This window comes from Colobus angolensis, unplaced genomic scaffold, assembly GCF_000951035.1.
Source record: "Colobus angolensis palliatus isolate OR3802 unplaced genomic scaffold, Cang.pa_1.0 Scaffold74, whole genome shotgun sequence".
Taxonomy (NCBI): domain Eukaryota; kingdom Metazoa; phylum Chordata; class Mammalia; order Primates; family Cercopithecidae; genus Colobus; species Colobus angolensis.
Genome location: NW_012121154.1, coordinates 10794418 through 10821567, shown reverse-complemented (window position 1 = coordinate 10821567; position 27150 = coordinate 10794418). Strand labels below are relative to the sequence as shown.

Sequence of the window (27150 nt, the reverse complement as noted above, 5' to 3'; positions counted from 1 at the left end):
AAAGTAGTGTACAAAACAAGGTATTTGTCTGTTACACATTTGTATTTAGCTTTACTGTTAAACTTTTAAACTGGTTTGAATAGAATTGTTATGTATATTAAAAGCACCAAGTCTTAAGGAGGGAAATATATTTTTGTTTTATCATTTTGCCTAGCATCTGCGAACGAGTGCATTTCAAAATACATTTCATCCGTATGTAAATATGTCAGAATGTTTTACTTAGAATTATTTCATACAGTGAAAATTTCCTGACCTTTTTTTCTTACAGGCTTGTCTCTGCCTTTCAAGGAAATAATATATAAGCCCACCTGTTCTTTCTGGGCCTTAATAGCTGCTACTGTATCTTCTATGTTTTTCCACCCTGATTCAAATTCAGGTTCATATGGTCCTATCAAAATGGGTATAATCTACATAATCTAAGGACTAGCCTTATTTTATGGCAATATATGGAAAGCACTGTTTTGAAGAAGGTCCCATAAAGAAAAGTCCTTTGACCTCCTCAAATCCAGTGCAGTATGACAGTGGTTGATCTCTGTCTCATGAATCAATGGAGTATGTTTGAAAATGTTTGTGAAACAGGCCCCAGGAAATTCCAATCTATGTCTTAGACACTGACTCTGTATAAGTATATGGCAGCTGATAATGGGATCCCAATTGCCAATCTCATCTTCAGTGGAACCTGAGAAACTGTTAAGGGTATGGATCCTCTTCAAGCCCTGGAATAGCTCATCTTGTAGTTCGCAGGAAACGTCTAAAACATCCACTCCGTGTGGTTTGATCCTGTGTCCTTACCTGTTTCGCAGAGAAAGACAGTACCAGCTTCTGAGTGTACACTTTTTGAGAAAATGAGCCTGCTCTCTTGTGTGGATGAAGAAAAGAGGGTAGCAAACCCAGTGAATCTTTCCTGGAGTGGGTGGGTGTGTTTTTTTGTGTGTTGGGGGGTGGGGGTGTGCCCTTGTGTGGGGATGAGGGAGGGAAGAGTATGTGGTGGGGAAGGCTCTATTATGTCTGCCCCTTTAAAGATAGTAAATCAATTTAAATTCTAAAATCAAATAGAACTTCCTCAGTGTGAGCCTGTATGCTTTACTGAGTGCAAAAAATGCTATTGGTCCTTTTTAGTGCACCTCACCCTTCAGGAGTGCCTTTAGGATTCAGGATGTTTGGATTCTTACTGTTCTGCATGCTCATAAAAGTTTGAGAACTGTGAAAGTATGATGGAATTCTTCAAACCAAAATGCAGGCAATGGTTTTGAAGCCCCTCCAATCCCAACAACACAATGGTAAAAGCTAGCACTACACCAGCTAACATGCCTGCTTAGTGACTTGGATTTTATCAAGTTTGAGCATCTTAAAACTCCACCTGGCTTTTGAGAAAGGTGTACCAGGTTTTTCATTGTACTGGTATATTGCATTTCACTTTACCTAACAGATAAACCTCAGAAGCATCATGAAAATTGAGTTTTTTAATAAACCTAGTCACATTTTAATGTTAAGTTTTTAAACGGGATTCTACAATATATATTTCTAAAGTCATAAATCCTTTGTATTCTAACTTAGCACCCTGACACATATATATATGTGTGTGTGCATCTACACACGTATATAGACACATCTATTTTAGGTGGAAGAAGTCATTGGTAAAAGTCTGTTTCATCTTTTTAAGTAGGGTACAAACATGCTGACCTAGACAATGTTGATGCTACCTGCATAAATATGCCTTGAGAGAAAAACACCCAAATTTTTCAAATAGTTGATTTTATATTTGATGTGTAGCCAATTAGATTTTCCTTATGGACCTAAATTAATTATCACAATAGTCGCTCTGTATCATTAGAACAGAGTGTGCTCAACACTATCTAATTTGAGTTGTCTTTAATTGGTATATGTGACCATGTGGCCATGACAAAGTGGAACGACTTGAGAGTGTGTTCTAAATGCATACATTTATTTAATCAAAACATTCAAAAACATACATCTTCAGTCATTTTCTTGAGTATATTTTATTGTAAGCATAACCTGAAAATAGTTTGCTCTATTTAATTCCTCAAGAAAGACTAGAGCAGGGTTTCAAAAGATGAATTTTTCTGATCAAGTTCATAAAAATGAAAAATCAAGAATGTTGGTTGAATTTTATAAAGGGCTTTAATTTCTTGAAAACTTTCGTAATTTTCCATATTTCAGTGCAACACAGCATTTTCTATAGTCAACTTTTTCTATTGTAAATTTAAAATGTGTCCACCTTTATTTTGCAACTTATTTATGAATATTGAACTTCAATAAAAATATTCATTATTGTGCTTTAGTCTTGGCATTGGGGGAAGGGGTAATTGTGGTAGAAGATAGGATTTGGTGGTGGTTACACAGGAGATAATTTTAAAAAGATCTGTTGAGGATTCTAATATAACCTTTATTTTTAAAATACCTCACTGTAGACCAGAAGCCTAACAGACATTTTACCGAAATTTCAAACTAATTTGTAAAATGAAAGTAATCACTTTTCTGTATGAAGTCAATTCTGGATTTTCTAAATTAGATCATATGTACATACATTTTTTTTTGTCTTTTTTACTACTCTTTCACCTCTGGCTGAACATTTTTCTTTCTGCTTTATTGTATTACTTTACTGCTCATTAAAATCACTAATTCTTCCTGATTAATTTGAAATCAAATTGCAATGCAAAACATATACATCCAATGTTTCTCCTACTTTAAAAAAGATTTGGCCAAAGCTTTTATTATTCAACATGGTGGTGGGAAACTATCATAATGCATGTGGTCACAAGCCTAAGTGAGCTACTTTGATACGGGACAGAAGAGGATAATAGGAGCATAGGTAATGGAGCCGACAAACTTGGACCAGAAACCCAGCTTTGCCACTGCAAGTAAGTAGGAAAGTTTATGAATCCATTAGATGAAGATCCATTTGATAATCTTCCTCAATGGACAGATGGGAGGATACAATGAGAATTTCTATGTAGAGCACCCAGCCAGCATATGCATAGGATATAAGCCATCTAAGCAAGCACTTTGTTTGCTGTGAAACCCTTAAATGGGAGTAGGTCAAAAAAACAGTCAAAATACATTCTAACAAGCTTTTCTGTCTAATAACATTAGAGATCACCTTTTATTAAAAGAAGAGATACGGAAACATACAATTTTGAAGCCATTTATTTGTTTATGAAGTGGTTATTAACAAGTCTATGTAAGGTTAGGATTCCAATCTAAAGTTTTCACCTGAAAGCCTTCAGGGTTCAGTTGTATGTCATGTAACGAGGAGTAGCACTGAATTTGGCATAAGACTTAATGACCTTATTTACAGCTTCCAAGAAATCCTTCTCGGTAGCGATTTTTCGCCGTGCTCTGATGGCAAACATACCAGCTTCTGTGCAGACGCTTCTAATCTCAGCACCTTTCAAACAAAAAGAAAATAAACAGGCTTAATTAAAGCAGCCGGAGCAGACCCGCAAATATAAGCAAGAACTTTCTACTTACCAGTGCTATTTGGACACAGTCGTGCTAACAATTCAAATCTGATATCTCTTTCAACACTCATCGAACGAGCGTGAATCTTAAATATGTGGGTCCGACCCTAAAAATGAGAGAATTGACAAATATGAAAATGCAAAAAACATCACAGGAAGAAAAAACTTCAAAAATCCCTTTCCTAAAATGAAATGATTTTCTCACCTCTAGATCAGGCAGGCTAAATTCAATTTTTCTATCCAATCTCCCTGGCCTCATCAATGCTGGATCCAAAGTATCAGGTCTGTTAGTGGCCATCAGCACTTTAATATTGCCTCGAGGATCAAAACCATCAAGCTGATTGATCAGTTCCAACATTGTTCTCTGCACTTCATTGTCACCTCCAGCACCATCATCAAACCGAGCCCCTGAGAAGACGAAAGATAAGCTCTTCAAGTCCACTCAGAGTAGCACTATGCATGACTTGAAAGTACCATAAATCTCAGCTCAAATCATGCCCTCTGGAATAAGTGCACATCCCACTTTGAAGCAAATCCTGTAAGAACAGCCTGCTTTATACAAAACTAATCAGAAAGTGAACCTTTGCTTTCAAAAGTATTCATCACAGATTTACTTAACATTTTTTAAACTGCCTATGGGGCAGTTTTATGTTTTCAAAGTCTACCACATTTATTACTTAATTTGAACTTCTCAAAACCTCATGAAGTACACAAGGCAAGAATTATTCCCTTTATAAGATAAGAAAACTGAGGCTAAGAGATTAGTCAAAATAACTTGTCCTCAGGAGTTCGAGACCAGCCTGGCCAACATGGTGAAACTATGTCTCTACTAAAAATACAAAAATTAGCCAGGCATGGTGGCAGGTATCTGTAATCCCAGCTACTCGGGAGGCTGAGACATGAGAATGGCTTGAACAAGGAGGCAGAGGTTGCTGTGAACCAAGGTTGCGCCACTGAACTCCAGCCTGACCGACAGAGTGAGACTGTGTCTTAAAAAAAAAAAAAAGTCTAGATTTCATGGCTAATACTGTATTTCCTGTGCACTAAGAAAAACCACCACCAATTAAATTATGCCCCAGTGCTTTCTTATGACATTAGATGATACTTCTCAATTTAGGAGTTGTTTAAAGTGTGGAAATAGGTGTTGTATGAATGAAATCAGATATAGGTTGAGCATCCCATATTTGCAAATATGCAAAATCCAAAGTGCTTCAAAATTTGAAACTCTTGAGCCCCAACATGATATTCAAAGGCAATACTCATTGGAGCATTTTAGATTTCAGGTTTTCGTATTTGGGATACTCAATCAGTATAATGCAAGTACTCCAAAAGCCAAAATACCTGAATTCCAAAACACTTCTATTCTCAAACATTTCAGCTAAGGGATATTCAACCCATTGCACAAAAATAAAGGCTCTGAAAAATGGCAATGGTATATAATGTTTCTTCTTGCCTTTATAGTTTAGCACTACTACTTATTAGCTCTGTGGCGCCAATGTTTCAGAGCTCATAGAAGAGTTATTGTTAAAAATCTGTGTAAGAATTAACATATCACTTTAGAGTTTTCATGAAACCGAATCCTAAAGCAGTTCTCTTAACATATCATTCTCACCTCCAATAGCATCAATTTCATCAAAGAAGATAAGGCAGGCTTTTTTTGTTCTGGCCATTTCAAAGAGTTCACGAACCATTCGAGCCCCCTAACAAGAAAAATGATTTATTAATTCAAAATTGATTTTAAAATATTTTAAAGTAAATTAAAAGTTACCCTTCAAACTTTTCAATATATATTTTTAACAGTATTCTCATTCATTATTACCTAAACTTTTTTTATTTTTTTGTTTTTTTTGAGATGGAGTCTTCCTCTGTCGCCCAGGCTGGAGTGCAGTGGTGCGATCTCAGCTCACTGCATCCTCTGCCTGGGTTCAAGCGATTCTCCTACCTCAGCCTCCCGGGTAGCTGGAATTACAGGCATGTGCTACCAAGCCCAGATAATTTTTGTATTTTTAGTAGAGACAGGGTTTCAGCATCTTGGCCAGGCTGGTCTTGAACTCCTGACCTCATGATCTACCCGTCTCAGCCTCCCAAAGTGCTGAGATTACAGGCGTGCGCCACCACACCCAGCTGTTTTTATTTTATTTTATTGTTTATTTTTTGAGACAGAGTTTCGCTCTTGTTGCCCAGGCTGGTGTGCAATGGCACAAGCTTGGCTCATTGCAACCTTCGCCTTCTGGGTTCAAGCGATTCTCGTGCCTCAGCCTCCCGAGAAGCTGGGATTACAGGCATGCGCCACCACACCCAGCTTTTTCTATTTTTAGTGGAGATGGGGTTTCTCCATGTTGGTCAGGCTGGTTTTGAAATCCTGACCTTAGGTGATCTGCCCGCCTCTGCCTCCCAAAGTGCTGGGATTATAGGCGTAAGCCACTGCGCCCAGCCTATCTAAACTTTTTTTTAAAAGACTGAAGTTTGCTCCCCAGTCCACCAAATTAATCTTGCTAGCCTTAAAATATTAAGTCATTTGCATGATTCTGTATCTATTACATAGCAATAGGTTTTGGATCTGACGAGGTCAAATTAATAGTTAAATAAAGGAACCATACTAATCAGTAAAACTTGAGTAAATAAAAGCATCTGATTTATCACTTGGAATTCCTGATCATTGAATTTGACTTTAAGTTTTAATTAGGGAATAAAAGGATACCTCAACTCATGCAGCTCCGTATCTAATTCTTATTATAAATATACAAATCATCAACAGGTTTCAGATACAATATGTATAGCCCTAGACTTATTCTCTAAATATATATATGTATATGGATGTCTACAAACATACGGACAACCTATGCTCTCACTTTCTCATTAGGACTGAAAACACTGCCCCTGAAGTAAAAGTATACTTTTGAATTCACTTACCAGGCATTTCCATAGAAAAGCCACATCTGTAGAAAATGTCATCCTTCTGAGGAGGGGGCATACTGGTTAAAATTTTAAGTGGTTGCCTATTTCCAAATGATCACAAAGGGAGCTTCTAAACTACTAATTACAATCAAGAAGTTTCAGGTCTCAGGCCGGGTGTGGTGGCTCATGCCTATACTCCCAGCACTCTGGGAGGCCAACACAGATGGATCGCTTGAGCCCTGGGCCGCATGGCAAAACCCCACTCTACAAAAAATAGAAAAATTGGCTGGGCGTGGTGTCATGTAGCCATGGTCTCAGCTACCTGAGAGGCTGAGATGGGAGGATCACCTAAGCCCAGAGAGGTAGAGGCTGCAGTGAGCTGAGATCACAACACTGCACTGCAGCCTGAGCAACACAATGAGACTGTCTCAAAAAAAGAAAACAGAAATTTCAGGTCTGGATCCCTCAATGCAGAAGTGCCATTTTTAATTTCATTCATACTGTAAAATCTTTCACAGGGCTATATATTCTTTGACTATGATAAATTTACTTTACCTCACCGACGTATTTCTGTACAAGCTCAGATCCAATAACTCGAATGAAGCACGCATCAGTCCGATTAGCAACTGCCCGCGCACAGAGTGTCTTGCCTGTACCGGGTGGACCAAAGAGCAACACGCCCTTGGGAGGCTCAATGCCAAGGTTTACAAACCTCTCTGGCTGTGAAAGAGACACAATTTTCACATTTACCACTTCTGTATAACAAAAATCAGACTACTTCTACATTAACAAAGTGCTTTTATGTTTAGTCTTTTATCCTGAAAACCATACTTTAATATTTAAATCAAAATTATTAAGTCCACAATCTACATACTTGGACTAAGTAAGAAATTTTACTTATTCTAAGACGTAAGTTCTAAACTGGACTCATATCAATACATAAGACTGAATGGCTTTTAAAAAGCACTTCTATTATCCAATCTTAAAATATTTTCCTAATTTTAAAAAATTGTGTTTAAGGAACACAATTATCTGGTATTCAATATCCTAGTTTTCCATTATCCTCCCAAGTTTAACCTGCTTCAACTTAAGCCCCTTTCTTCTCGAAGTCTTTTGAAGAACCAGTTTCTTCTATAATAGCCTGTAACATATTTAACATATTGCTAAAGGTTACACTGAGCCTCCTCTGTCACTGTAAACAGCAGATCTTTCTTTTTTAAATATACTTGACCATTCAATCCTTTTTGCTTGCTCTCCCCTAGAACTTACCAACTCTCCACACCTCCTCTCTCCACCCTCTCAAAAAAATTCTCATTAGGGAAAATAGTAAAAGCCATCTAATATACAAGCAATTTTAGTGCTCAACACACAAAAATTTATACAAAGAAATTTAAATACAACACTCAGCTACTTACATGAAGTAATGGAGTTTCAACTACTTCTCGCAATTTCTCAATCTGTTCCTTACAGCCACCAACATCACTGTATGTGACATCAGGTTTCTCTTCCACCTAAGAGAGGGACAGAAATGTACAACATACAGTCACAGGCCTTTTGGATACTGTCCAAATTCCGTAGAATAGACCTAATACCTTAAAAGAAAAATCAAACGCACAAGTGAGAATCTTAATAAAAATTGAATACATTGCCCAGTGCCCTGGTACTACTTGCTGTATTACTTATTATGACACTAATGAATGAAAGACAAACTAGTAAAATAAAGACAAGTGAGACTCTGTCTCAAAAAAAAAAAACAAAAATACTGCCAGGCTCAGTGGCTCACGCCTGGAATCCCAACACTTTGGGAGGCTGAGGCAGGCTGAACACTTGAGGTCATGAGTTCGAAACCAGTCTGGCCAACGTGGTGAAACACCATCTCTACTAAAAAGACAAAAATTAGCCAGGCATGGTGGTGGGCGCCTGTAATCCCAGCTACTCGGGAGGCTGAGGCAGGAGAATCGCTTCAACCCGGGAGGCAGAGGGTGCAGTGGGCCAAGATCGCACGACTGTACTCCAGCCTAGATGACAAGAGTGAAACTCCGTCTCAAAAAACAACAACAACAACAAAAAGACATAGCCTTCCTTTTCCCTCCCATGGTTTCTTACCTGCATCATGGTAACTGTTGGGTCAATCTTAGGAGGCAATGGAATGTGAATTTGATATTTATTTCTGTCCACACTAAGGAAGTAAAAAAGACAGTCACTAATACATTCTTTAAGCTTTCAAAGTGCTTTTATGTTTAGTCTTTTATCCCCAAAACCATACTTTAAGAAAACAAGAGAGAGACAGAATCCCTAAGGTTATATAAAGAGAAATAAAGAGAGCATGAAACCTGAGGATACTAAATTATATGTCTAATGTGGCGAACAAGAATTACAGAGAAATACAAAAATAGCCTGTGGAGTGCGCACATAGGTAGAGTTAAAAGTAAGGTAAAGAATGCTTTGGCTTAGCCAGGCGTGGTGGGATGCCACCTGTAGTCCCAGCTACTGGGTAGGCTGAGGGTGAAGCATCACTTGAGCCCAGGAGGTCAAGGCTAAAAAAGAACGCTTTGTCCTAACAGCAACCAAACCCTTAAGAGGGAGGGGAGATTTTTTTTTTAATTTACTGAGTGAATTGTTATGTATTCTATAGACATTAACACACCTGGCATCATAACTATCCTAAAGCAAGTAGTCCCCCAACCTATACCATGTTACTGTAAATAGACTGATAACCTCAACTCTGAAATTTGAAGCCATTCATAATAAACAACAGTGGGAGTAGGGGAGTCAGGGAAGCTGATGGGATGTTAGAAAGCAGATGCAGAAGAAAGAATTTTCAACTACAGTACATTACTAGATCATCCCTTGGTATTCCAAGGAACTCAGTTCATTTATTCACTACAAAGCCAAGGATGTGAATGTGAGACAGCATCCTTAGTGAAAGAAAAGTATTTATTGTAAATAGAAATCTTACCCCACTCTCATCCCTTCTTCAATGTCAGTAGGTGCCACTTGATCACTAAGGTCCACCACAAACTTGGCAAACTGCTTTACGTTGATAATGTATTTTGGGTCCTCCGAATCAGCATTGATTATCTTTGTACACCTAACACAGCAAAAAGCTTGATTAGAATAAGGAACCTAGGCCACTAATAATGAATTCAACCAACTAGATTCTATCCTGAGTGTGCAATATATAGGTATAAACTAGAACTACAGAAACTGGGACATTGTTAAAGATCCTTTTCTATACTCAACTCCAAAGGTCCATTCGACTTTAGCCAAGCCATAAATTTTCAAATACATTCTCCTGGAAAATTAAACCCAAATACCTCATCATTAAGAAGTTATCTGGTTTCTTGATTTCCATAATTTATATTCCTTTATTATTAGTGATGCTCCTGTATATCTTAAGTTGCTCTCGTTTTTATTTTCCCTATAAAAAGATGGTTTTGTCTTACACCAAATTCAGTAATAAATGGGTTTTCATTCTTTTCCTGAGTTTATACTTTAAATCCATTTTTCTTTTTATTTTCTTTCCCCTCTCTCTCTCTTTTTTTTTTTTTTTTTTTTTTGAGCACAATGGCGCGACTTTGGCTCACTGCAACCTCCGCCTCCTGGATTCAAGCAATTCTCCTGCCTCAGCCTCCTGAGTAGCTGGGATTACAGGCAACTGCCACCATGCCTAGCTAATTTTTTTTTTTAATTTTTAGTACAGACGGGGTTTCACCATGTTAGCCAGGATGGTCTTGATCTCCTGACCTCGTGATCCGCCCGCCTCAGCCTCCCAAAGCGCTTTTTTGAGACAGAGTTTCACTCTTGTTGCCCAAGCCGGAGCACGATGGCATGATCTTGGCTCACTGCAACCTCCGCCTCCTTAGTTCAAGCAATTCTCCTGCCTCAGCCTCCCAAGTAGCTGGGATTACAGGCATGCGCCACCATGCCTGGCTAATTTTGTAATTTTTTTTTTTAGTAGAGATGGGGTTCCTCTCAAACTCCCAAGGTCAGGCTGGTCTCAAACTCCCAACCTCAGGTGATCTGCCCGCCTCAGCCTCCCAAAGTGCTGGGATTACAGGCGTGAGCCACTGTACCCAACCTTTAAATACACTTTTATTGTTTTTGCTACTTTTTTTCTTTTTTTAACTGAAGCAGTAGAAGCTTTTTTTTTTTTTTTTTGAGACAGAGTTTTGCTCTGTAGCCTAGGCTAGAGTGCAGTGGCATGATCTTGGCTCACTGCACCCTCAGCCTCCCAGGTTCAAGCAGTTCTCCTGCCTCAGCCTCCCAAGTAGCTGGGATTACAGGAATGCACCAGCACGCCCGGCTAATTGTTTTGTATTTTTAGTAGATACGGGGTTTCACCATGTTGGCCAGGCTGGTTTCAAATTCCTGACCTCAAGTGATCCACCTGCCTCGGCCTCCCAAAGTGCTGGGATTACAAGCATGAGCCACTGCACCCAGCCAGTAGAAGTTATTTTAAACTTAATTATATTCATTTCTATATGGCCTGGTAAAAATGAATTTATAATGCCACGTACATCACAGTATAAAAGTCAACTGCCTTTCCCCTTCTATAGTATCTATCTACTAAAGAAAAACAAAAACAAAAAACAGAAATAACATTAGAAAGCTGCTACATAAGCAAGAATTACAGAGAAATACAAAAATAGCCTGTGAAGTGCACACATAGGTAGAGTTAAAAGTAAGGTAAAGAATGCTTTGGCTTAGCTAGGTGTGGTACGATGCACCTGTAGTCCCAGTTACGGGGAGGCTGAGGCTGGAGCATCACTTGAGCCCGGGAGGTCAAGGCTAAAAAAGAATGCTTTGTCCTGGCAGCCTAATTGTGTGAAGGACTCTGTTTTCTGTTACCAACCACGTTTGCTAGGGAAGAAGAATTATGCCTATTCTCTACCAAAAAAAAAAGAGGCTGACCAAAAATCCTGAAAGGAATAACAAGAACAACAAACAGCAATAATACCAAACCCTGGGGAGAGGAAGAATCTGATTTCCAGAGGTGACACATTACATTATTTTAAATGTCTAGTTATCACCAAAAAGTTATGAGATGCAAAACATTATGAGATGCATTTTCCCTTATGTATGACATTATGGCTCATACATAAGGGGGAAAAAGCAGTCAATAGAAATCGTCCCTTAGGAAGCCTCGATGTTGGTGTTTAAATTAAACAAAACTTTTTTTTTTTTTTTTTTTTTTTTGAGATGGAGTCTCACTTTGCCCAGGCTGCAGGGCAGTGGTGCGATCTTGTCTCACTGCAACTTCCGCCTCCCAGGTTCAAGCAATTATCCCGCGTCAGCCTCCTAAGTGTCTGGGATTACAGGTGCCTGCCACCACGCCCAGCTAATATTTTTATATTTTTAGTAGAGACAGGGTTCATCATGTTGGCCAGGCTGGTCTCGAACTACTGACCTCAAGTGATCCACCTGCCTCAGTCTCCCAAAGTGCTGGGATTACAGGCATGAGCCACTGTGCCCAAACAAAAACCTTAAATCAGTACAAGAAATATTTTCAAAAAGCTAAAGGAAACCATACTTAAAGACTTAATAAGAATGATAAGAAGAATGTCTCACCAAATAGTGAATACAGATAGAGAAATTAGACTGGAATATTATTTGGCCATAAAAAAAATTTCCAGCCACTTTTGAATATGGATGAACCTTGAAATATGCTAAGTGAAGGAAGCCATATACTATATGATTCCATTTAGATGATATGTCCAGGATAGTCAAATTCATAGACACAGAAAGAGATTAATGGTCGCCAGGGGCTGGGAAGAGAGGGGAATGAAGACTGCTAATGGGTATCAGGTTTGTTTTTGGGGTAACAAAAATATTCTATTCTGGAATTAGTGATGATCAGTGCACAATTTTCTAGATATCCTAAAAATCACTAAATTGTACACTTTAAAAGAGTGAACCTCATGGTATGTGAATTTTATATCAATAAGATTGTTATTTAAAAATTCATAAGCTGGCCGGGCAAGGTGGCTCACACCTGTAATCCCAGCACTTTGGGAGGCTGAGGTGGGCAGATGGCTTAAGCCTAGGAGTTCAAGACCAGCCGAGGCAACATGGCAAGACCCTGTCTCCACTAAAAATACAAATTAAAAAAAGCCAGGCATGGGGTGGTGTGCACCTGTGGTCCCAGCCACTTAGGAGGCTGAGGTGGGAGCCCAGGAAGCAGAGGGTGCAGCGAGCTGAGATCATACTGCACTCCAGCCTTGGTAACAAAGTGAGACCTTTTCTTAAAAGAAAAAAAAAAAAAATTCACAAGCTAAAAATTACACATACATAAATTTTATCAAGAGTTTTAAGCAAAGAGTATGAGACTGAAATCAATAGAAACTTTTTCAAAATAATCTTTGCTTTGTTTTTTTTTTTTTTTTGAGACGGAGTCTCGCACTGTTGCCCAGACTGGAACGCAGTGGCCAGATCTCAGCTCACTGCAAGCTCCGCCTCCCAGGTTTATGCCATTCTCCTGCCTCAGCCTCCCGAGCAGCTGGGACTACAGGCGCCCGCCACCTCGCCCGGCTAGTTTTTTGTATTTTTTAGTAGAGACGGGGATTCACCGTGTTAGCCAGGATGGTCTCGATCCTCGATCTCCTGACCTAGTGATCCGCCCGCCTCGGCCTCCCAAAATGCTGGGATTACAGGCTTGAGCCACTGCGCCCGGCCAATCTTTGCTTTCTTTAAGGCCTGGGATCTTGTAGGAGTGTGGGACTCTTTAGCTAGTCTGTCTGTTATGAAAAATCTATATGAAAAGTTTCCCTCTAACTGCTTTACGGAAAAAAAAAATTCCCCTCATACGAACTAGAGAAACGTACCTAAATTTTTTATTTTCCCATAGGGAGATGAGAACATATTACAACCATGATATAAGAGCAGAACATTCAACACACACACAAAAATGAAAGAATAAAGATGAGATCTTTGAAATCAAAAACCTGAGTTTTTTTACCTAAGAAATTAAAAACCTGAGTTTTTTACCTGAGAAATTAAAAACCTACGAGAAGAAAAATGGGAGAAAAAAACATCAACAGAAGAATTCAAAGATAAAGAAAAGCTCATAGAAAGTAAAGTAAAAAGGCAAAACAAAGGAAAACAGGAAAGAAAGAGTAGCATATTAGAGGAGCAATCCTGGAGGCCCCATATCCAAATAAGAGAATTCAGGAATAAAGGTCCAAGGAAATGGAAGGAAAGAAATTAACAAATAGTTTCAAGAAGATTTGCCTTACTAAAGGATAAGAGAGCCCAGCACAATAGATGAAAACAGACCAACACCAAGGCACATCACCATGAAATTTCAAAAAGAGAACAAAAGACTAAAACTGTCAGAGAAAAAACAGGCCACATATACAGGACTGAGGATCAGAATGGCTTCAGAGTGACACTGGGAGGCAAAAGACAACAGAACGACGCCTTCAAAATTTTGAAGAGAAAAGAATTTTATACTCAGCTAAGATACTTTCAGACATATGCAGTCTCAAAATATTACCTCCCAGCTGACCCTTTTCCAGGAAGCTACCAGAGGATGTATTAGACCTAAATAAAGGTATAAGGAAACCAAGGAAGAAAGACTAACGGTACACAAGCAACAGGAGAGAGGCAAAGGGAAATCTCCACGGTAGAGAAGTCAGACAACGATTGTCATTAAACAGGCATAAAGGACAACTGGTCCAAACCAAAGCAGGTCAGGAAGTGCTGGGAAAAACTTAAGGAAAATGAAACCGAGAGAACACCAGATGCAACTGAGGTATAACTGAGAGAAAACTAACAGATCTAATGCATCTGAAGAGCATCTTAGACAATCAAGAGAAAGTGGGAGGTTGAGTTCATAACATATGCACAGAAAACCAGGCAAATGAAGAAACAAAACATTAAAACAACAACAACCAAAATAAGTGGTACAAGAAAGGAAAAGCAATCACAGCTTACCACTTGGCTCTTTGTGAATAGTATTTACATAGCCATAATCATATAAACACTGAATACTGATCTAACCAAAATTATAACAGAATTACACCGGAAGGATGTTGGGATAGGAAGGGTGTGCCTTCAACATGAAGGCAGAGGAAACAAAACAAAATCCTCATCTTCCATGGTGGGAAGCCAAAAGATAATACCTAAAACTAAAAAATTAAGAAGTAGGAATCTACAATACACAAGATATAGCAATATCCATTAGAACCATGAAGGCGAAAACCAAAATAATCAGCTAAAAAAGGTGAAAATGAGTGTCTGTAGGGAAGAGAAATTGGGAAATACAGTTGTTATTATTTAACTATTTAACTCTTTTCTTTTTTTTTTGAGACGGAGTCTCACTCTGTCGCCCAGGCTAAAGTGCAGTGGCACAATCTCGGCTCACTGCAACCTCCGCCTCCTAGGTTCAAGCAATTCTCCTGCCCCAGTCTCTCCAGTAGCTGGGATTACAAGCGCCCACCACACCCAGTTAATTTTTGTATTTTTAGTAGAGATACGGTCTCACCATGTTGGCCAGGCCAGTCTCAAACTCCTGACCTCAAGTCATCTGCCCGCCTGGGCCTCCCAAAGTGCTGGGATTACAGGCATGAGCTACAGTGCCCAGCCTGAACTATTTAACCCTTCAAAAACCATAATAAAACTAAAAAAATGAATAAATAAATAAATAAAAGGGAGAAAAGATGGAAATTGGGAGGTAGGAAGGGTGAGTAGATGGGAAAGAAAAATAATCTTTAGCTTTTAGGAACTAAAAATAAAAACACAATTTTTAAAAGGATCATAAACAGAGAGTATCTTTATAGCCTTGAATTGGGCTAGGCTTTTCTAAGCAACATTAACACCCAAAAGGTATAATGGAAATATTGGTATATTTTATCTCCTAAAAATGTAAAACATTAGTACAACAAAAGGTACCAAGAAGTTAAAAGTGACTAGGGAAAAATACTTGTAGCATACTTAAGAAAAGATAATATGTACAATATATGAACTGTTTCTAAAATTAACAAGAAACTACCCAAGAACAAAACATGAGTAGTCAAAGAAATACAGAGGTTTAGTAAACACAAGAAGTAGCTATCACACTAGTAATCAGCACAGTACAAATTAAAATTATTTTCCCTCAAATGACAAAAGTGTAAAAACTGAAAACTGCATATTTTACATTGATCAGACAAATGGACATTTGCCTCAAAGCCTCTCGGTAAAAGTACAAACTGGTCAAAGCAATTGTCACAGGATTTTAAAACTGTAATATCTTCGACCCCTAGAATTCCACTTGTAGTAAGCTAGCCTACAGAAATGTATGCACATACACTAAGAAACATTTAACATGAATGTTCACTACAGTGCTGTGTATAATAGAAATTGTTATAGCCTAACATCTACACATTATGCAATTTTTTAAAAACATGAGAAAATAAGTGTACCTATATTAAAGACATAGATTCCCAAAACATGTAGTTATGTCTAAAAAACAAAAAAAAATCAGGATATGTTTCTTGCACGCAAATACACATAGGAAGATACACAGAAAGAGGATTAGGAAGGCCAAACTATTTTAGTACTTATGTTTGAGGAAAGGGCAACAGGAAAGCAAGTAGGAGAAAGGAGTTTTTCACATCTTGCTCTACATCTTTTTGTATCATTTAAATCTTTTAAATGAATACGCCTTCATGTATTTTTGAATAATTGTTTAAGGCATAAAATTTTAACCCCAGTTTTGTAGAAAATTTCATTTACTTGGAATTTGGAATAAAAATCCTTTATGAACTATTATATTATCCCCGAGACTCTAACATTAAGTGCTTGAAAATACAGACAAAGGTAAGTTGCCACAGAGCACCCGTGCATACCTGGCAACCTGTAAAGGCTGTTCACTCTGGAGTGTCTGCTTATCTGCAGCCAAATCCCAGAGTGCTGGTGGGGCCAGGCCAGTGTCAGATTCTTTAATACCTACATAGAGAAAGATGACAAAATTTACTAAAATGTAATGCATCACCCTAAAATAAGCTTTCTGAACCTCGGCCCTACTGACATTTTGCAGTGAATCCTTCATTGCAAGGATCGTTGTGTGCATTACAGGCTGTTTAGTAGCATCCCTGGCTTCTCACCACTGGATGCCAGCAGCACCACCCTCTCTCAAAGTCATGACAATCAAGAATGTCTTGAGACATTGCCCAGTGTCCTCCGGGAGTGGGTGGGGGGTGTGGCAAAATCACCCCAGCTGAAAACTACTACCCTGCCCTAAAGTAATTGTCAAGCCAAAAATATAATGCCACATTTGATATTTTTGTGTAGGTCAAATATAAAACTTCATCATTCAAGTTCCCCCAAAAAATGTTTCCAACTTCCAGGAAAGAGCCCAATTACTTCAAGCAAAACTATGCTGTGGATCTTATTTTTATCCAAAAAAGTTTTTTGACTTGTTAACTGAAGGTTACTGAACTGGGTTTTGACCAATAGAAACATTACTGGCTTAGAAGATGGTATTGTTTATTTCTTAACTGCATAAGCATTAAACCTGGTTGTAAAAAGCAGTGAAAGATATGGTTAAATGAGATCAAATTTCTTAACAGAAAGGAAGAATAATGATTTTTTAAAATCTGTAATCATAAAGGAGTAAAATCTGTAGTTAAACTCTTTTGATATTATTAGCACATTAAATTTAAAGGAAGGAAATGGGAATTTAAAAATACATACCAGTGAGCTCATTAATTTTCTTGAGAAGTTGCTGAATGTCATCTTCAACTTGCTTGATCTGCCTAGAGTAAGTGCTCTGACCCTAGGTGATGAAGGTCAGTTTAGTTAGAATATCAGGATATCAACAATTTATTAAACTACAGGTAAAAATTATTTTTAAGTTACAATTTTAATAGCTATCATTATCCCAAAGCTTGTGAAGTAGAGAGGTGTTCCTGAGACAATATTTCTCCCTAAATACACAATCCACTATTATGCAAGATAACAAACGAAAATCATGGCCGGGCACGGTGGCTCACGCCTATAATCCCTGCACTTCGGGAGGCTGAGGCGGGTGGATAACCTGAGGTCAAGAATTCAAGACCAGCCTGGCCAACATGATGAAACCCCGTCTCTACTAAAAATACTAAAAATTAGCCAGGCACAGTGGTGGGCGCTCGTAATTCCAGTTACTCAGGAGGCTGAGGCAGGAGAATCCCTTGAACCCGGGAGGTGGAGGTTGCAGTGAGCCAAGATTGCGCCACTGCACTCCAGCCTGGGTGACAAGAGCAAAACTCTGTCTCAAAAAAAAAAAAAAAATTGTGTGAAATTATGCAAAACTACTTACTGACTTCTATGCATTAAAACTTCATTTCCAACTACTTCAGTAATACTTGCTAAACATAGTAAACACGTGTAAATTATTTTAAGTATCTTTCAATATAGCATCACATTTTAATCATGAATAGGATTAAAATAATACATAAACTGAGACATGCCAAATACTTACTCTGATCTATTCTATAAACTTCAGGTAGGTAACTTCATTTAGTGAAAATTACAATGAGCTGCCAAACATTCTCTTCTAAGTATTTTGTTTCTTTTTATTTTTTGTTTGGTTTTTTAATTTTTGGTTTCTTAACTTCTTTTAATTATTTTGGAAGGACAATACCAAAACAGTTTTTATTTCAACATAAAACATCTATAGTTTGTAGACACTGAAAGGACTTACATAAGTTTTTAGCAAGGCAATATCCCCCTCATCCAGAGCTGAAAGAAGAGAGACAATACATGAGATTCAAAAAGAAACTATAATTATCATTTTTAAAAAAAGAAACAAAAAGAAAAAAAAGAAACTAGAGCTGATCAACTTTTCTGTTCGATTCAAATTGTTTTAATTGAGGGCCAAAACTCAAGCAAGATTATGATGATATAAATTCAATCAAATAGTTCCTGGACTCAAGTAATTTTTATCTAACTGGGAGGAAGACAGATTTTTAAAAGTACATAATATACATGATTACCTATTTTAAATAGTATATATGTAAAACACATCCATTAAGGATCTTGGTTAAATTATACCATATTCATACAATGAAATACAGTGCAGGCTGGGTGTGGTGGCTCATGCCGGTAATCCCAGTACTTTGGGAGGCCGAGGCGGGCATATCACCTGAGGTCAGGAGTTTGACACCAGCCTGGCCAACCTGGCGAAACCCCATCTCTACCAAAAATAAAAAAATTGGCCTGGCATGGTGGCACATGCCTGTAGTCCCAGCTACTCGGGAGGCTGAAGCGGGAGAATTGCTTGAACCCAGGAGGCGGAGGTTGCAGTGAGCCCAAATCACATCACTGCACTCCAGCCTGGGTGACCAAGAGACACTCCGTCTCAAAAAGAAAAAGGAGATCCAATGCAGCAATTTAAAATGATAACAGAACACAGACATAGAAAGCAATCCAACAAATGCTATTCAGTGAATCACGTAGGTTTAAAAAAAAGCATATAATGTGCATATATTTTGTTTTTATATAAAAATCACTTAAAACACATGCGGAGAGTAACCTGAAATGGTGTTCTACAGTGGTTACCCGGGATTTCAAGTGATTTACAGTTAATCTTTTCTATTCACGAATTCTGCATTCCTGAATTTGCTTAGTTGCTCAAATTTATTTGTAATCCCCAAATCAATACTCATGTGCTTTCATGGTCATTTGCAAATAGACAGAGTGGTAAAAAATTTAAGTTCACAACTAAGAACAAGTCACTCTAACTTCTTGTTTCAGCTTTCATGTAAAGATGACCAGAAGATAGAGACGGTAGGGGATGTACCCTACCGTCTAATATAAATGTAATATAATCCAAGCAGTTCAGGCTCTGGGGCCAGGTGGACCGGGTTTGAATGCCAGCTCTGGCATCTGTTAGTGGGGTGACCTCAGCCAAGTCACTTAACACTTCTGAACTTTGTTTTCTCTTTTGCGAAAGAAAGAAAAAAAAAATCTACCAGGATGAGCTGTTTTTAGGATTTAAGATTATAATCGGCCAGTTGCTGTGGCTCACACTTGTAATCCCAGGCTGAGGCAGACAGATTGCTTGAGTCCAGGCGTTCAAGACCAGCCTGGGCCACGTGGCAAAACCGTGTCTCTACAAAAAATACAAAAATTAGCTGGGCATGGTGGTGTGTACATGTAGTCCCAGCTACTGCGGGGGCTGAGGCAGGAGGATCGCTTGAGCCCAGGAAGTGACAGCTACAGAAAGCTGAGATCATGCCACCGCACTTCTGCCTAGGTAACAAAGTGAGACCTTGTCTCAAAAAAAAAAAAAAGGATTATAATCTATGTGAGATGTATATATATATTTCTCCTAGGAGCAAGTGTTCAGTACTTCCTAATTCACGGTTCACAGCAACTGTATAGAACATACCTATCATGAAAAACAAGAACCAATCAGACGATCATACATATTTTAAGGAAAAAAACGGCAGGCCTTTTTTTTTTTAAACTAGGTATGAGTAGAGGTAGGAAAAAGCATACTTAGGTAATAGCAGCTAGACCAGGTAAGCTGAAACACTGTATACACATTAGGCAGTAATAGGAAATTAAGTAGATGGAGGTTTGGGGCTCTAGTGAGGTAGACCATAAATTCCAGAATGAGGTAATCAGGGCCACTACAGTTGACATTATAGGAAATGTGCCTTAGAAAGAAATAGTTACCCAAGATATGAAGAACAGATTGGAGTGAAGCCACTCAGAAGTCATAAGAACCTAAATAAAAATGGTAGCAATGAAAAGAGAAAGGAAGAGTTGGATTAAAAAAAAACTCTCAAGAGGCAGAATCTACAGCATATGGCAAATGACTAAATGTGAGAAGCTGAGGGGAGAGGATCAAACATGATGCCCAGGCTTCGGACCTAGGTACTGCACAATAGATGTCACAATAGAAAGTGGTTGGCAGGGAGATACGAAGTTCAGTTTTAATTTTCTTAAGTTTGTGGTACTGTTACCAGAGCAGAAAAGAGTTAACATAGCATGCATAATTGCTATCCTTTGAAAGGCCTGCTTATAATGTTGGTTCTTGGCTCTTGTCTGAGAACAACGATTTCAGAGGGTTCCTACCATTCCCAGAACTGAAAAAGGTGGTTCACTGTGCTTAAAACGTTTATACAAACTATAGGGTTTATGCAGAACATTTATCCTCCTTCAGGGAGTCTGGAATTTGGTATGTGCTAGACAGAGATGCCTACATTACCACCCCATAATAAAAACCCTTGGTGCCAAATCTCTAACAAGCTACCCTGGTTAGCAACATTTTACACAAATTGTCACTACCTGTTGCTGGGGGAATTAAGTGCATCCTGTGTGACTCCACTGGAAGAGGACCCTTGGAAGCTTGTGCCTGGTTTCTCCTGGATTTGGCCCCATGTGTCTTTTCTCTTTGCTGATTTTGCTTTGTATCCTTTCACTAAAACACATCATAGCCATGAGGATGACCACATGCTGAGTCTTGTGAATGCTCTTAGCATATTACTGAGCCTGAGAGTAGGCGTGGAGACTATCCAACATGCCAGCATATCCTGATGCAGCATTCTAAAAGGCGGAGAGAAATCTGGCTCTAGAGGTCAGATGCTAGCTTGAGGTTAAAAAGATTGACTAAGGAAGCATATAGAGTCCAAGACCAGAATGGATGAAATTAACAGAAACAAAACTTTAGAGAAACTACGTGAGGACAGAATGAAGGAAAGAAAAGAAGCAGGAGGATAAACAGGAAGGTTCAGCAAGAGAAACCAAGATAGGCTCAAAGGCTCAACAATGTCAAAAACACAAGGATTGGGATTGAGAAATACTAGAGATCTAGGAATTAAGAAACTATTGATCAGTTTCAACAGATTTATAGAGATAGAAACTAAAGTGCAAGAAGTTTAAAAATAAAATAAGAGCCTGGCATGGTAGCTCACCCTTGAAATGCCAGTATTTTGGGTAGCCAAGGTGGGAGGATCACTTGAGCCAAGGAGTTTGAAACCAGCCTAGGCAACATAACAAGACCCTGTCTCTACAAAAAAAAGAAAAAATTGTTTAAATTAGCATGGCATGGTGGTGCACACCTATTGTCCCAACTACTAGGGAGGCTGAGGCAGGAGAATGGTTTTAGCCTGGGAATTCCCAGCCTGCAGTGAACTATGATTGTGCCACTGCACTCCAGCCTGAGCGACAGTGCAAGACTGTCTCTAAAAATAAATAAATAAGTAGTAAAGAAATGTACTGTGGGCAAATAGTAATAGCTGCTATAAATTGAGATGACCACTGTATGAGACACCGTGATTAGAGATATATATTGATATTATCTAATTCTATATAAACCTGTGAAGTAAATACAATTATTTCTACATTACAGATAGGAACAACAGTTTCACAGAATTTATTAGACAAAACTCAAAGCCAAAATTCAAACCTAGGTCTTTCTAACTCCCACGCCTGTCCTTTCTGCCACTTTTAGGCAGTGAAAGAAAAAAAAGAAAATGACTTGTAACTTCAGAGAGCAGGAAGATTTTCTCAACTATGTTTTTAAGATAAAATGGATATTAGCATGTTTACAAGAACAAAAGGGAAAAATTCCATAAGACAACAAATAGAAGAGGTAGTGACTGAAGAAACAAAGTTCCAGAGGAGGAAGGCATAAGATCAAAAACAGAGATGGGAAGGTTGCACATAACAAAAAGTGATACCACTTCCTCTAAGGCAGAATTAAAACAGAAAATGGAAAATGTCAAAGAAGTTAAGAGAACTCTTAAGTGGATTCTCAATCTTCTCAGGAGAGAAAAAAGTCATCAGTCATGAAGAAAGAGACTGAACTGAGGACCTGAAAAACCTGTAAAAGTTTTGACAGAACCACTCAAAGTGAGTCAATAGGAGATTCACAAAAACTTAACTGCAAGTAGGACCAAGTTGAGATCTGAAAGCTTAAATTGAAAGTAACTTAATCAGACCAGGTGCGATGGCTCACGCCTGTAATCCCACTTTGGGAGGCCAAGGCGGGCAATCACCTATGGTCAGGAGTTCGAGACCAGCCTGGCCAACATGGTGAAACCCCATCTCTGCTAAAAATGCAAAAATTAGCTGGGTGTGGTGGGGGTGCCTGTAATTCCAGCTACTTGGGAGGCTGAGGCAGGAGAATCACTTGAACCCAGGTGGCAGAGCTAAGATCACACCTCTGCACTCCAGTCTGGGGAACAAGAGCAAGACTCCATCTCAAAAAAAAAAAGGCGGGGGGATATGTATGAATAAACGCACAAGATCCTATATACATGTTAGTCATAACTGTATCCAAGGAATAAATGCATTAATATTTTTACAGAATAACAAACCCAGAGAAACACACAGATCACTGTGCACAGATCAAATGATAAATCTCTGTGTCTAACTTTTCCAATAAATACTGAGTATCTCTGACATTCTCAGTGTCCTAAAATATTTTTAAAAGAAACAGCAGAATGAGATGAAGGTAGAAAGGAAATGCTTTCTTTTGGGGGAGGGTGTAAACGGAACAGGGTGCTAGGAAAAGATGAAGTTGTTACGAAAGGGAAAAGAAAGAAGAAACACAAGAAATACCAAAAGAACATTTAAAACTAGCTTAAGGAACAAAAGGAGAAACAGCATAAAGATTAGATTACAAACGGGACTACTGGGAAGAAGTTATATCCAAAAATGGTGTGCATATCTCATGCACTGTAAGTTAAAGTATCAACTGGTACAATCTCCATGGAGAGTAATTTGGCACTTACAAAATCTGAACTCCATTTCTAGAATTTATCCTACAATTTGCACTTGTGCACTTGGTAAAAGTTACATAAACAAGATTATTCATTTTTTTAAATGTTTATTTTATGTACAAAGAACTATCATGGTTTTTCATTGGGTAGATGCCTTCAATAATCCTTTGAAGGAAGATTATTTAGTCCAACTTAATGAAAGCAATATCCTTCGCATACTGAGGAAAACACTGGCGGCACATATTGAGGCACATCAGACCGTGCCGGTTTGAACAGACACGACAAGAGCTAGAACCCTGGCCGAATTTTCGCGGGTGGCTCCAGCACAGCTGCTGGTGACCCATCTTGCTCTCAGAGTGCAACGAGGTAAAAGGTATTCATTGTTTTATAACAGCAACAAATAGGAAAAATCTAAATGTCCATCAATAATAAATACATTATTGCATACCCATAAAACGGGATACTATGCAGATGCAGAGAAAGTGACTACATGATAGGAAATTATCTCTTATATTAAAATTGTTTAAAATCGAGATGTTGAAGTATGTACAGCATGCTACATTTCTGTAAAAAAAAAAAAGGAATATATAAGCGGACTTGCTTCTATACGTATAGAATATGTCTAGAAAGATATGCAAAATGGCAACATTAGTTGCCTCTGTGGAGAAGTTGGTGGCTGGGGCCAAGGATGCGAGGCTTTTCAAATGTATCTTTCCTGCCTCTTGAATTGTGAACCCTGTGGATGTATTATCTGGTCAAATAATTTTTTTTAAAAAAATTATGTCTCAGAATTATAGCTACACAGTGATAGCTCCCAGCTGTCACAGGGGGAAGGAGGAGAAGAGGAAAGAGGATCAGGTGACCCAGCACCGCCAAGCAGAACTTTTCAAGGCCTGTTAGGCCAACCAGGGTGCGCGACTTCTTCAAGACCCGAGAGTTGAGAATGAATAAAAATGTCCATCAGCAGATGAACACAGAACTTGTAGGGATAAGGGAGACTGAGAAAGCAGGCAAGTTAATCCGGCCGGCGCAGACTAAATTACTAGGGGCACAAAAGGGCCAGAGCACAGAGCCATGAGCGGGAATCCAGCTCCTCTCCTGTGCCAAGGCAGCTCCGCTCCAGTCCCGCCCCAGCTCCGAGCTCCTGCCCATGTCAACTGACCTCGGATGGGCTTGTCGTCCTTCTCATCCTCTTTGGTCTTCCGCTGATCGGCACCAAGGTAATCTGGCATTTTAGCAGCTCCAAATGCCTCCTCTTCTTAATGATTACACAGCACCTTCCTTTCTTCCGGTGGTGTCTTCCCTTTCCCTTCCCCACCGGAAGTATATTGGGCTCAGGCGGGCCCCTTTACGCAGTGCTAGAGAGTCCGGAGAGAGCGCTGGGGGAAACGCTGTGGCATGCTGGTTTTTGGACTGATTACCTGTGAAAAGGAAACTACAGTGTTTGTAAAACGCGTGGCATATTAGACACAATAAGTAGTGGCCATATCTACAAACATAGTGAAGGTAATCTATTTCTGGTAAAGAGTGAATATCCAGAATATTTAAAGAACTCCTATCCTACCACCCAAGAAAACAACCTAGTTTTTTAAATGAGCAAATAACCTTAATAAACATTGCTCCAAAGAAGATATACAAATGGACAACATCACTGTTAAGGAAATGCAAATCAAAACCACAGTTGGATGCCACCACACATCCATTAAGATAGCTATTATTAAAAACAAGCAAAAACAAAACAGGAAATAAGTGTCGGAAAGGGTGACCTTTGGTTCCAGCAGACCCTTGCGTGTGCTGCTGGATAAAATGAAATCCTGGTGCACTGTTGATGTAAATGTAAAATGATAAAATGGTGCAACTGCTCTGGGAAACAGTATGATGATTCCTCGGGAAATTAAAAATAGAATTACCGTGCCATCTGGCAATTCGACTTCCGGATATGTATCCAAAACAATTGAAAACAGGATCTCAAAGAAGTATTTGTGCATCCATGTTCATAAGCAGCATCAGTCACGACACCCATAAGGTGGAAGCAACCCAAGTGTCCATCTACGTATGAATGGACAAACAAAACGTGATGAGCGCGCGCGCACACACACACACACAGATATTATTCAGCCTTAAAAAGGAATGGAATTCTAGTATAAGCTACAGCACAGATGAACCTTGAGAACATTATGCTAAGAAAATAAGCCAGTCACAAAAAAGACAAATACTATGTGATTCCACAAATATGAAGTACCTAGAGGTGTCAGATTCCTAAAGACAAAGTAGAAGGATGGTTTCCAGTGGAGAGTTTTCTCCACTGGTATAGAGTTTCAGTTTGGTTTGTTTGTTTGTTTGTTTGTTTGTTCTTCGAGACGGAATTTTGCTCTTGTTGCCCAGGCTGGAGTGCAATGGCTAAATCTTGGCTCGGGTTCAAGCAATTCTCCTGTCTCAGCCTCCCGAGTAGCTGGGATTACAGGCATGCGCCACCACGCTCAGCTAATTTTGTATTTTTAGTAGAGACAGGGGGTTCTCCATGTTGGTCAGGCTGGTCTCGAACTCCCAACTTCAGGTGATCCGCCCACCTCGGCCTCCCAAAGTGCTGGGATTACAGGCATGAGCCACCATGCCCGGCCGAGTTTCAGTTTTGTAAGATTAAATGGGTATAGAGTTTCAGTTTTGTAAGATAAAAATAGTTCTGTAGGGTAGTTGCACAATAATGTGCACTTAAAAATGGTGAAGATCGTAAATTTCATGTTATGTGTATTTTAGAACAATTTTTTAAAAAAACAAAACCCCCGGCCGGGCACGGTGGCTCACTAATATATATATATTAATATGACGAAAGTGGAGTCAGGTTACTTTGCACCTTGGAGCATGTTTTAACAGTGGTTGCATTAATAGGGATCAGGAAGAGGTTTGGGGGCAGAAGATTAGTTCAATTTTTTTTTTTTTAAGACAGGGTCTCACTGTTATCCAGGCTGGAGTGCAATGGTGAGATCTCGGCTCAGTGCAACCTCCACCTCCCGGTCTCAGCGATCTTCCCACCTCAGCCTCCCTTAGTTCAATTTTTGTAATGTCAATTTTGAAGTGACAATTTTATAATGCAGCAGATATACAGGTCAATTAAATGTATTTAATTGGCCTGGAACGGTGACTCACGCCTCTAATCCCAGAGTTTTGGGACACTGAGGCGGGACGATCCCTTGAGGCCAGGAGTTCAAGACCACCTTAGGCAACATAGTGAGACCCTGTCTTTCTTTCTCTCTCTCTCTCTCTCTATATATATATATATATATTTAAAAACTTGTTTAATTGTGAAAATATAATGAAATTAGTAAATTAGAAGATAATTTATTTATAGTAAATTTATTTATAGTAAATTAGAAGATAAATTAGAAGATAGTAAATTATCTTCTAATTTACTAATTTCTGGTGGTCCTTGCTGAAGAATGGCACATGAAGTTTATTTTATTGAACGTGTTTCAGATACTCTGTTGGGGGTGAGCCTTTACCCACAGTTTTTTGTTTTTCTAGTTTTTGCTTTTAACTACAGTCTTAGAAGGAAGCTTATAGTAAGAATACAATTGATTTTATTACACATTAAACAAGTCCCAGAGTCCTCTGATTGGGAATATCTTGAATGAAAACTTCATTCCATTAGAACAGGGTAAAATATTGCTGGCCTTGGAATACAATCTAACACCAGAGAGGTTTCTTCTCCAAGTGAGTATTAAAATATATAATGCAGGTAAATTAGTAATAGCACGACAAATATTAGCTGCTATTATCATCATCAAGTTAAACACAAATGTATCACAAATATACGTACGTAATTCTCCGCAAATGTATATACTAGTCGTCGATACTGGTTCACACAGTTATTTTCATTTTTTACTTAAAAGTGTAGCGTTCCTGGGAAAATCACTGATTAGGTTCAGATTAATATATCAAGCAGTAAGAACTTAAAAATAAAGATAATATAAAAAGAGCTGCTTTTAAAGGTTATGTTCTATGTATTGCACAGGGACGTGGAATATAATCGTTTTCATAGGAAAACTGACGCGCCTAGGAACCATTCTCTC

The 27150-nt window shown here is 38.7% G+C and overlaps 1 protein-coding gene across 1 annotated transcript; it reads right to left on the bottom strand.

The window, feature by feature from the left end:
* Window positions 1-1924: 1924 nt before the first annotated feature.
* PSMC2 (proteasome (prosome, macropain) 26S subunit, ATPase, 2) lies at window positions 1925-27126 on the bottom strand. The gene is made up of 13 exons (XM_011927746.1): window positions 26898-27126; window positions 24243-24501; window positions 18049-18086; window positions 17058-17139; window positions 16211-16310; window positions 9340-9471; window positions 8487-8559; window positions 7796-7891; window positions 6936-7100; window positions 5095-5182; window positions 3688-3890; window positions 3493-3589; window positions 1925-3409 (listed from the first exon to the last, which is right to left on the bottom strand). The coding sequence occupies exons 2-13, from the start codon at window positions 24310-24312 to the stop codon at window positions 3252-3254; spliced, it is 1302 nt and encodes a 433-aa protein (XP_011783136.1). The 5' UTR covers window positions 24313-24501; window positions 26898-27126; the 3' UTR covers window positions 1925-3251.
* Window positions 27127-27150: the final 24 nt, after the last annotated feature.

Coding starts and splice junctions, on each gene's coding strand:
- PSMC2 (XM_011927746.1), bottom strand. CDS start 24,312: ATGCCAGATTACCTTGGTGCCGATCAGCGGAAGACCAAAGAGGATGAG. Junction 7,101..7,795: donor TTGAAACTCCATTACTTCAT/GTAAGTAGCTGA, acceptor TCTCTTTCACAG/CCAGAGAGGTTTGTAAACCT. Junction 3,891..5,094: donor TGAAATTGATGCTATTGGAG/GTGAGAATGATA, acceptor TCGTCTTCTCAG/GGGCTCGGTTTGATGATGGT.